Source organism: Drosophila busckii, chromosome 2L, assembly GCF_011750605.1.
Source record: "Drosophila busckii strain San Diego stock center, stock number 13000-0081.31 chromosome 2L, ASM1175060v1, whole genome shotgun sequence".
Taxonomy (NCBI): Eukaryota; Metazoa; Arthropoda; class Insecta; order Diptera; family Drosophilidae; genus Drosophila; species Drosophila busckii.
In genome coordinates this window covers 2251600-2263749 of record NC_046604.1, presented here as the reverse complement: position 1 = coordinate 2263749, position 12150 = coordinate 2251600, and the positions used below count along the sequence as shown (strand labels likewise).

Below are 12150 nucleotides of genomic sequence, written 5' to 3'. Positions count from 1 at the left end.
AAATTGTTGTGCTTGTGGGCTTGATACGCTAATTGTTAGGGCGTGTCACCCAAAAATGTTGTTTTGTGCGAAAAAATATCAACACTTAACAACTGTTTACAGGCTAATAAAAGCCAATAACAACAGCAATCATTAACAGCTTCGAGGCAGCAACAAAAGTTCGAACACGCGTTGTCAATAACAACTGTATATAAGTTTAATAAGTAAACAGATTGCAGAGCAAAGTTATCCATTTGACTTAACAATTGGCATAGTGTTGTTAACAAAACTAACTCAAGCGGCCTAAACTTAATAAATATAGTTTTTTTTTTAATAAAATTAAAGCTTACGCACTCTTTTTGCTTCAGTGCGTGTTCGGCTGCAATTTTCAGTCAACACTTTCGAAATGTTTAATGGCGTTGCCAAAGTCGTTAAAAGCTATATATAGTTTGTGCTCTTAATTAAAATGTATTAATGAATTTGATCAATTTTCTTTTTCGTTGCAGGTGAGTTTTGAATATTGTATAAGCGACCGCGCGCGCTCTCTCTCTAATTTTAAATGTATGGTAAGCTATTAAGCTTGTGCTAAAGCTTTCGACGCAACAGCTGATGTTTCATACCCCCGAAAAATATAATAATGTTGCAATTTTTATGCGCATGCAATTAATACTAAGTGGGTGGCTGGGCGTTGCTGTATTACTTTACAGCTTTCAAACAACGTGGCAAGTTGTCATGCTAAAGTGGCAGCGAGTGCTGATGCTGCGACGCTTGACTGAGTTTCAAAAGTTCTTTGCCGTTAAATGTGCAGCTAACCAACGCTCTCTCTCTTTTTTCTCTCTCTTGCGCTCTCTTCTTGCTGACATGCTGCTGCTTTAACTTTTGTATGGTTTCTCTCATTCAGCGCATTAAAGCTTTTCAAAGCAGCCATATTGCTTTTTATATGCTGCGCGAGAGAGAGAGAGAGCAAACGCATTGAGCAGAGAGTGCAAGTTCTGATTAAACGTTTTATGTCTCGTTTTTTACCTGTGTGTCCACAAACATATTGCTGATGTTGTTGTTGTTTTTTGTTTTTCGGGGGCATACATTTATTATTTTTGTACGTTTTGTTTGTTTATTTACGTACGCTTTTATTTGTTTTGAGCACGAGTCACATTTGCTTTGGGCTCTGTGCTCAGACGCATACATACAAAATGCATTTATGTGCACATGTACGCATGACAGTGTGTGTGTGTGTATGTATTGGTGAGTGCATGCCTTTGCTTTTTGCTGCGCGCAGCTTTCATTTGGTTTCCATGCTAGTTCGGCTTTGGGTCTTTAAGCTTTGTTTAGCTCGCGCTCTGTCTCGCTCTCTCTCTCTCTTTTCCCCACTTGCCCTTTTTGCTGAACAAAACTTTCAGCTTCAGCAGCGCAACTTCAATAAGCAACCACCAAAAGCTGTTGTTGTAGTTGTTGTAGCTGTAACCTGGTTGTCGTTGTCTTCTTTGTTGCTCTTGCTGTTGTTGTTTTTGTTGTCAGTCAGTCTGGCTGGCTGGCTGTGAGCGCTCTCAGTGGGGAAACAACAGCAGCAACCAAAAGCGATTCAGTTGGTTTCAGTTATGCTGAGGAGCTCTGGCGCAGCAAACACGAAAAAATTACACACACCAGATAGACAAAAAAAAGAAAAAGAAATATTTTTTTAAGTTGCTTGCCATTGTTTTCGTTGCTCATGTTTTGTTTTATAATTTATGGTGTGTTTTTGTCAGTGCTGTGCCCTCGCGTGTTCGTTTAAACAATTGATTGTTTCGCCAGTGTTTTTTTTCATCAGTTCATCATCAGCTCACAAGCAAGCAAAAAGTCTCGTGTAAACTGCAATAAATACAATTGTGTTAGCAGCAAAAATATAAACAATTAGTAAATGTGCATACACAAAAGTGCTCAAAGTTTTTAGCAAACGACTCGCGCGCATTTTTTATATATCTTTTCACACAGCAGACAGAAAAGAGAGCCCTAGATCGAGAGAGCGTGCTGAATTTGAAAATTAACTGTGTTAAAAGCGCCGCCGCTCTCTCTCTGCTGAATTACAAAAGTGAGAGCGCATTAACGCTGTAACTCTCAGCAGCAGCAGTTCAACACCTGAAAAATGCAAACACTTAAAAGACGCCTTACCCAAAGCATAATAATTTAAGTTACATGTAATAAAAAAAAATAAAATCCCGTAGCAATTGACTAAAGTGCAAAAGCAAAAGCATAAAAGAGCTTTCAGCAGCAGCAAAGAATACAAAAAGTGAAACTCATTAAAGCGAAATAGCTCAAAGCTCGAACAAAAACAAATCTACAAAAGTTATAGAGCGAGAAAAAAACTCGTAATTGCAATTGTAAGCTGAAAAGCTAAAGGAATTTCTAACCTAACCCAAGCCTGAGGGGCTGCAAATACCAAAAGTAACAACTGCGCCGTTACTTAGTAACTATTAAATACACATTGCTTTGTTGTGTATAATAAAACATACTTGGGGCTTAGACTAAGCGTCTAACTCACTGAACAGTTTACTTTGTTGGATAATGAAAGCTGAGGCTGGCTCAAATAATAATAATAGTGCAAGCAAAATGGATTTCGATATGTATCCCAGTATATCAGGCAAGCAGCAGGATCCAGTGCGAGAGGTTGTAATGAAGTATATCGATTACTTCTTGCCCGAAACCGAGTGAGTAAACTGATAAGCAGCAAATGCAAGGCTATAAAGGCAGCGCTAAATATAGCAAGCAAATATATAAATAGGCTAAGCTTTATTTATAGAGGCACAGATAAGAGATGCAAGACAAGCTGTAATAACTTTAAAGCAAATATTTGCCTTGACTTACAAAAGTTTATTTTTAAGCAACATAAACTCACCCACTTGACACTTGTTGCCAAGTGACACTAAATATAAATATTAGCTGCTAATTAGTTGCTTAAATCAATTGCGATTGCTTGGCAAATTGATTGATATCTGTTTGCTATTTATAGCAGTTATCGGTCAATTGTTGACAATTACCAATTGAATTTACACTAAAAAGAAATACGAAAAAATTGTTTATAACTCGTCTGTCTGCTGGCAAATCGTGTAAAATTAGCTAATGACAGTAGCAAAGAGAGCGAGAGAGAGAGAGAGAGAGCGAACTGGCTATGTAACCTGCTTTGGTTGAGTAAGGCGCATAATTTGTCTGGCATGCCAATTGCAGTCTAACTATATCATATATATAGGCTGTTGCTCAGTTATGTTTGTATACAGGTTATGTGTTGTTAGCTTCCTGTGTGGAACGCATTACATCAGCGCCAAACGCGTCCCAAACGCAGCGCCGCCGCATCGTTAGTTGTTTAATCTTAGACTGACCTCATTGTATTTTTGTGGCCCGTTAAGTTGTTCGACTTGTTGGCCTGGCTAGGAGTCTGTGCCACGCGCTGCTGCTGCTGCCAACTTGGCGACATTTTAGACACTTTAAGGCAACTTCCTACAACTTGCAGCAGACAAACCGGTTAACAAGTTGTAACTGTTTTCAATTTTAAGTTGCCCTTTTCTTTGGTTTTCATTGAATGATTGAATGTTTTTTATAATTGGGTCAGGGGCAAGCGTTAAAATTAAATGCCATTTTTTTTTAACAGCCAATAAATAATGCGCATTTTTAAATTGCCCTTGAGCTATGTTGAAATTCACTTCACTCCTCTGTTTAGATGGTATCAATTGCAGAGTTTATGGCATTTGCGTCCTATATTTTTATGTTGTTGTCTTTTCACTTCCTCAAACTGTAAACAAATCACAACAACAGCAAATACTTCAACAAAGTTGTCAAAAGCGGAAAATGCGCTGCAGTTTAGTTCTTTTTTTAATAAATACTGCTGACTTTAACAGTTATGTTTGCCATTTGTTTATGAAAAAATGCAGCGGCAGCAACAAATGCTGTGTGGGAACAACTTTAGCAAGTGCTACTGCTCAACATCCGGAATTTAAGCATTGTAAATAAATAAAATATCATTGCCAGTTGTATGTTTGATATTTGAGGAATGCCACCAAAATAGCAGCGTCAACAAAATGCCAAAGAGCAGCGACATCAGGCCCAGAGCTCTGTTGCTGGCAATAGGCCAAGTGAGAAGTGGCGCGAACTTCGATTCGATTAATTTACATGACTCTGGGGCGTGTAATTTGAGTTTGTGGCCAGTCAAAATAAACAGCAAACTGCAAAATTGGTGCGTCGACTGCGAATCGGCGCCAATCAGAACTCAATTCATATATATGGAAGTCTCTAGTATAGAGATATCATAAAATGTTCCAATGTTCAGCAGTAAGCAAAGCTAACTAAACACAATAAGCATAAAAAAGTTTTATATAAGCTTTAGTTTTATTAACAGTTGTAGCTTTAATGCTTAGCTCAGTTTATTTTAGCCTCATTTTCAATGCGGCTGACACATTTTGTTAAAACCTTAGTTTATCACGTGATGTTCAATCAGCAATCAGAACTTGATATTCAAACTGAATTTAACGTAGAGTAGAAAAAAAAAAATGACATCATTGTACTTTTTTTATCGACGTCAATGCTTAGCTTGAACTTTAATAAACTTTGCACTTTGTTGTTGTTGTTGTTGTTGTTGTTGTTGTTGTAGCTACTGTTGTTTGTTTCTTTACTTTGTTTCGTTCACGCTGCGCTTTGCTGTTTGTTGATCGTTTCTCTCTTGCTCAAATTGTGACGTCAGCTAGACAGATTTAATTATTCAAAAGCGTGTTGATAACAAGCACAAAAGTTAATGATAATGAAAGCTAATGCTAATCAGAGATGCTGCGGGTGCTGACACTTTAGTGAAGAAGCGAAGCGTAAAGAGCGAAGAAAGTGAAGATTAGCTCAAGTAAAATTAGATTTTATTACAGATTTATAGATAACAAAGTAGCACAAACAAAATATTGCAAATATTAATACAAATATATAGCACTGATTTTAACTCTTAGGCGATTTTTTTTAACTCTTCTCTTTTGTTGCTGCCACTCTTGCAATTTTTTATCAAAACGCTTTGCCATATTATAAAATTTTCCGACTTGTGGTGCCGACTACGACGCCATTGACCGTTGTCCGCATTGACATTGGGCAATGCACACACACATGTGTGAGTGTGCAGCCAGTGTATAAATATTTTGAAGAAAGAGAACAAAAGTCACGCCATGAGTCATTGCACCCAGTTGCGAGTCGCCTCAACGTGCCGCGAGTTCGAGTCCAGGCCACTTTTACTTATTGTGCGTGTAATATTTATTTGAGATTATGGCAAACAGCAGGGAGCAGCAGCAGACCCGACCGCAAGGACACTTGGCCGGCCAAGCGGTTGAAGAAACTTTATGCGCTTTCGTCCTTGTGGGGTCTGCCTCATGGGAATTACCCAGTCACAACCCCAACTCAACTCTCAAGTTCAGTTCAGTGCGACTGTAGTATAACCTATTAAATTCCAAACTTATAAAGTTCAGACTGTGTAGACGTTCACGACTTTAATTAATTTGCATTCGCGCATTTCATTTTTGTTTTCAACAGCAGCAAGCAGCAATAATAATCATCAAACTGAGTTTTATGACTGCTTTACAGTACGAAAGGCAGGCAGTAATTAAATTTTATTTTTAAAATGTATATGCATTAAAAATGATAAACAATAGCTGCTTAAATTCTTAAAGCAATTTCTCAGACGCAGCTCTCAACTAAATTTCAAGCATAAAATTTAAAATAAATGCACTTTAAATGCAAAAAATTTAAACAATATTTAAGTATAATTAAAATAAGTATTTAAACTTATATTTCATTTTAATTAATTTGTGTCGCTATTAAATAAATAAATATTATGCTGTGTAGTGTATTTTGAATCTACAAATAATAAATTGCTTAAAATGCTTTATGAACTAAAACAATTGCGATAACAATTAGATAATTTTAACGCACTTAATTTACAAAAATATGCGCTTGACTCATTTATCAGCAATGTTCACCTGTCTATTTAAAATTCGCACACAAAAAAGTTACTTGACTCATGCAACTGCCTTTCGATATCAATTGAAACCATCTTTATGGATGACACATTAAACACACCATTTGCCATTTTCTATTATTAACTATCGCGTGTTAGGCACATTAAAAATCAAAAGCTAGCCTTGATCTATAACACATTAAATTTGCAAGTGTTTTGCTTGCGAGTTCAATGTGCTTTTCAAAAAATAAACAATTTGCTAATCATAGCTTAGAATTCTAAGCAAGCATTAAATTATGTTGCCAAAAGTCCTTGAAAGGGTTCACTGGCTGCTAAAATCATTGAGCATAATTTAAGATTTATAGCCAGTGCTAAAACTACAGTTTAAATTGTATTTTAGCCACTCACCCAACTGTTTGTGTGTGCTCCAAGGTTAAGCAATCTTAGCTGATTGCTAGCTTTGGCTATAAAGAACTTGTGCTTGCTGCTCAGCAATTTATTTCAAAATATGCAAAAAGCCAAGCTGTAGTTATGTCTCTTAGTTGTTTTTATGTAATACAATACTATTGTTTTGTTTTGTTTTGTTTTGTCTGTTTCGATTTTCGCCTAGTTTCTAGTTTTTTTTTTCGCTTTGTTGCATAATTAAAAAAAATTGCTTAACAATTAAGGAAATGTGCATGCCACTGTTATTTACACTGCTGCTGCTCCACTGACATTTAACATATTTCTTGAAAAAAAAATTGTTATTCGATCGATTGAATCATTTTTAATGAGCGCAGCAATTTGTTGCACACAATGCTTAACTTTTTTTTTTTGTCTATGGCGCTTTTTATTTAAAATATTTTTTGACAACTAAATTGCGCATTTGGCATTGCCTTTGCATAGGAAGTTTTATTCACTTAGTGACCTTAATTTTGCACAAGGTCAAAGAGCGTAAAAAATAATAGAAATCAGCTGCGGGTTACTTTGTAATTAAGCCCACTAATGCTGAATTTTGGCTTGATTGATGGCTAAGACAAAACAAATAAAGTCAATAAAAATAATAAAAGCAATAAAATTATATATTAAGCAATTATTTTTGATTTTAATTACACAAGTCTGAAATTAATGAAAAAAAAAACTTATTTAACATCTTATTACATTATTATTAATCTGAAATTGCTCTCTTATATTTAATTACAGTGCATCTGGAACTAGTGCAGTTGCGATTGATAACAAAATCGAACAGGCAATGGTAAGTCTTATCTCTATATAATTAAATACTAAATGTTGCAAATTGATAAGCCAATCTCTAAACAAATTAAATGTGCTTAGCTTATCAAGATCTGTTGCTAATCTTTGGCCCTGAAAACTGAGCCCATAGATTAAATACTTCAGATCGCGCCACTTAACTTAGAGAGCGAGGCACAGGCAACGACCCCAGAGCCGCCAAGTGGGGCTTAGAGCTTCGCTGTCTGTGCCCTGCGGCGCGTATAAAAAAGAATTCTTGGCAGTACTCTGCACAAATTTAGCTCAATTGGATTTTGCCATACATATCAATATACGAGAGCGGCTGTGGCTATTTTTAGATTCAATTAAAAAGAGCCAGCCATGAATGCTGTGTGGATGACAATTGATTTCATTTCTGTTTTGTATACAAACGCGGCTTATGATTTTGCAAAACAAACAATTGTTGCCTCAATTGAACTGCGCGTGGGGGCGTTGATATAAAAATAGCCTTGATTGCTGGCCAAGCTATTCTTAGAAGTTGAATGAATTGTCCTGGAAACATTGGAGATGGGGATAGGAAATGCTCTGATTAAACTACTAGCGAATGGCAGCCAATATTAGTAAATATTTTGAAAAGTATCTAAAGAAGGGAATGCCTAAGAAGAAGAATCAGCCCAGCCACCCAGTTGAGCTGCTAAGCGTTGGAGCTGGACCAGCTACTGTTTCTTTCTTGCATCCTGATGACTGTGTGCGCGATGTGGCCGGAGATAGGATAAGCAGTTACTGGGCGCCGGCAGCAGCTCCGTTGGCACACAGAGGAGCAGCCACGTTAGCAAAGTCAAAGCAAAGGCTTATGCAAAGTTTTTCTCTTTAGTAATTGGCTCGTCTTTGATTTGATTTATATTGCGCTGACGGATCTCTGGCTGCAGCTTGACACATTTTGGTTCTACTTGTTGCATGCAGTTTCAGCTGGTTGCTGTTCGTTTAAGTCAATCAACTTTTCCTTTTGAAATCAAATGTGTAACGAATGCAGCAGCGCACGCTCTGTCGCTCTCTCTCTCTCTCGCTCTTTGGCCATTATTGGTCATTTAGGTCAATTCAATTGCTGCGGCACTTTCTTTTGCTGCAAAACTGAAGAAGCTGCAAAGAATAGCGCAGCCTTTCTAACGTGAAAGTAAATTTCATTTGTCTTGTAACAGGATTTTGCATTGACCTTGGCCAAAAGCGTATATTATATATTGAAAAAAGCAACTGTTATCAACGGTTGTTTACAAAATGGCCAACAATTTGTTGCGCTTATCGCTCAGCTCAGCTTATTATATATATATATATATATATATGTATAAATATTCATTTTCAAGTACATTTTTTTCGTCATTTTCATAATTATAGACACTTTGGTGAAAGTCTTTAAATTATGCATCATTATCTAGCGTTTTGTGGGTGTGCAGAAACATAAAATAGGCGTCTGCACTTAAATGTTTAATATTAAAATAATATACAAGCTGCTGCCTGCTATTAAATTGTTCAAATGATAGCTGCACAACCGGCTATAAAATATTATATCAATAAATGTGTTTTTTATGAGCTGCTACAATTGATATATAGTCGCCATATCATAAACTTGTTGTTGTTGTTCTTCTTCTTCTTGGCTGAAAACAAAGGCGCATATTTATAATTTACAGCTGAAACAACTCGCATTTTGTGGCTGTTTTAAAGGCAGGAATTGCATACGGAAGAGACTTCCTTGCCTTTTGTTTTTTAATATACACACAATTTAATTTTGCTTGACTTATCAATCTTTTGTAAATTGACATGACGTCACTTTTGCTATTTGCGCATTAACATTTGGCAGCAACAACAATTAGAAGGGCACACGACTCGTATGCGCTATATACAAGATAATTTATATTTGTTTTTGTTTTTTGATAAGAACATAATTGTTTGCGCTTAGTCTTCCCTATAGAATATTATCAGCTTTTGCTTATATAGTAAATACACTCACACGCTCCAATTTCTATGCTAATCTTGAGTGCTATATACTATATAGAATCTTATTTGTAGCAACAAACAAACTTCAAATCCAAATCAAATCAAAACAAAACAAAGTCTAGGCGCCAGCTTAATCATTTTAATGATTTATTAGCTTAGTTGATAACAATTGTTTTTTAGGTTATGCTAATAGCAAAGACTGGCAGCTTATCTATTGATTAGGCAGCAACAATTAGTTTAAATATTAGCTAGAGCTAAAGTTCTCAACAACAATTTAAAGAGAACTACAATTTTTAGTTTAATATTTTATTTATAAAATTTGCATCGAACTCATTAGCAATAGTTGAAAAGCGCTATCATTGCTAATTATCAACTTTCAACAATAGATTGACGAGCATAAACAAATTGTATTTAACACTTGAGCAACAAATTTACGAAAACAACAAGATAACGATAATGCAACTTAATGACTTAATGATTTATGGAGCTCAACTTTTAATTTCTTTATTGTTTTTTAAACAAATTTTGTTATGCTGGCCTATGCCAAGACGTACAAACAACAAGCCCAAAGAACATAAAGCCATTAAATCAACAACGTTTTTTGTTTTTTATGGTAGGTGAACAATAAAAGGCGTCGCACTTTCAAGATAAGATAAAAGAAATGTTACTCAGTGGGTTTTTTTCTTCGATGTTTGTGCAAGTGCTACAAAGTTTGAAAGTTAAAAACAACAGAAGACATTGCTAAAGACTTGTTTATAGATAATAACAGTTGACTTACATAACAATTAGCATTGAGTGGAAACTACGCACAGTTGGCTGCTGCCACGTGTTGTGGCAAGTCCACTAAATTGCACTTTGGCCACAAAGCGTTGACTGACGTCGGCTATATCAACTATAGCTAATTAGGCTTGGCAGTGCCGACGACGCAAACGATCAAAAGCAAATCAACTGAGAGCTGCAAACACGTGAGCAAAAGTTTGAAGTTGATCTCTAATTAGTTGGCAACTGACGTCATTGTTCAGAACTTGACACTTTGTTGTTGCAGGTCGGCGACTTTGCGCGTAATTTAAAACCGTAAATTGTGAATGTGCATATGTAACATAATATTTACCAACACTGGTCATGCAACAATTGCTGCAAAACGGATCTCTGCTGTCTATAGCTTTGCCAAAATATACAAAGTGACTTTGCTTTGCTCAGAATGTTTTGCATTTTCATTTCACATTCAAGGTCGGCGCGGCGCATCTTGTCATTTGTTTGTTTAGCTGCCAAAAATTGCAACAGTCAACGACAGTGCACAGTGCATTTAAACTGCTAGCAACGTGTTTAGGCCTTTCAAGCAGCAGCAGCAACAACAACAAAAGCAGCAGCGACCGTCACTAGACATATAAATAAAAATACTTACTGGCCTAGACGCTAGATAGCCTTAGTTGCAATCAACGCGGGGCCTGCCTCAAAGTGGGTCAGTTTTATCGCTACACACACACACAAACACACACACATACATACTTACATATGTGTTGGTTTGCATTGCATTCACTTGCAAACAAATTGCGCTTGTTGCTAAGCGCACTCAACTTATAAAGTCTACGTCCTTGACTAGATAATAGAGACAGCAACTAACGCCCCAATACAATTTTGTCTGCAGCATTTATCAACACTTGAAATACGCTTGGGAGCAGTTAACTAAACAAAACTTTTTTAAATGGTCTGGCTCATGCGATTATCATTTGCTATTGGGAATTGAGCGCTAACAAACAAAATTTTAATCGCAGGCTATGTCTAGACTTCACTAGTTTAGCATAGTAGTGTTGTAAAACGTAGCAGAGCTTTTGCTTTTGTCTGTGCCACAATTTGCGGCATTTATCAACACTTGAATACGCTTGGGAGTAGTTGAATAAACTAAAATTTTGTAGCTGGCCTGGCGCTTATCATTTTCTATTGGGAATTGAGCGCTAGCAAACAAAATTTTATTAGCAGCTAAGTCTACACTTAACTAGTTTAGCTTGACAGTGTTGTAAAACGCAGCACAGCTATTGTCATGCAAATTGCAGTCTATATTTATTTTAAAGAGAAAGCTTTCTAAGAAAAATCGCCATACGCCATTTGTCTGTCTATAGCTTATATAATGCCATTGCTATTTTGCTTTTTTGGCAAACCATTTAAACTGTCAAAACAAAAGCACATTTAGCCCTGAATATCTAATTAAAAATACGCAAGGCAATTACTATGCTTCTTCTTGTTCTGCAGCTTCCTGGCTGCCTAAATCTTGTTTAGTTCCGCTTTTCAACACATAAATCAAACCGCATGCAAATAAAACAATTTATTTCTTTTCTATTTTGGCAAACCTTTTGCTTTAATTAAGCTAAATTCAAATACAAAAAACATTAAGCTAAAACAGGCTAAGACACACACTTTGACTTTCAGCCATTCAATTGTTAATTTATGCCACACATAATTATTAATAATAAACAAACAACAGATTTATGCAAATTTTTATGGCCAACAAACAGGCCAAAATACACATATATATACGCTATATGTTATGTGTGAATAGATTTCACCAAATTGGCGCTAGCGCCGGCATATTAATAATATTGTAAAACAGGAATAGCAAACAACAAAGCTGATCAAGCAATTTGTTTATAATTTGCATAAGCGGCAAACTGTTGACCTCTCTGCATTGAACTATTGTATGTGATATATTGACATAATGACCTTTGTGCTATATTCAGTCTGAGCAACAATTATTCTAGCATTAATCAAAGCCAGGAAACAAAGCAACAGCTTTACGCATTTTTAATCACTTTGCCTTGTAGTCTCAATAATAATCGAGCTATGACCTTTTAAAGTATTTTCAACTGCCACAAATTTCTCTTTGTGGCTTACAAACAACTTTTACAACTCAATAAACCAACTGGCATACAACAATATTAAGTATACGCCTCTGTGTGCCACTTAACTACAACTAGAAATGTCAATCAGCCTGCCAACTGTCAAACTGCACTACACACACACAC

At 36.1% G+C, this 12150-nt stretch overlaps 1 protein-coding gene across 1 annotated transcript in view; it reads left to right on the top strand.

The window, feature by feature from the left end:
* LOC108607582 (protein bunched, class 2/F/G isoform) overlaps positions 1–12150 on the top strand; it is a 77244-nt gene that overhangs the window by 54179 nt on the left and 10915 nt on the right. The window contains 1 exon segment of the mRNA XM_033293888.1: positions 7112–7163. Within this exon segment, the coding sequence (XP_033149779.1) occupies positions 7112–7163 (52 nt within the window).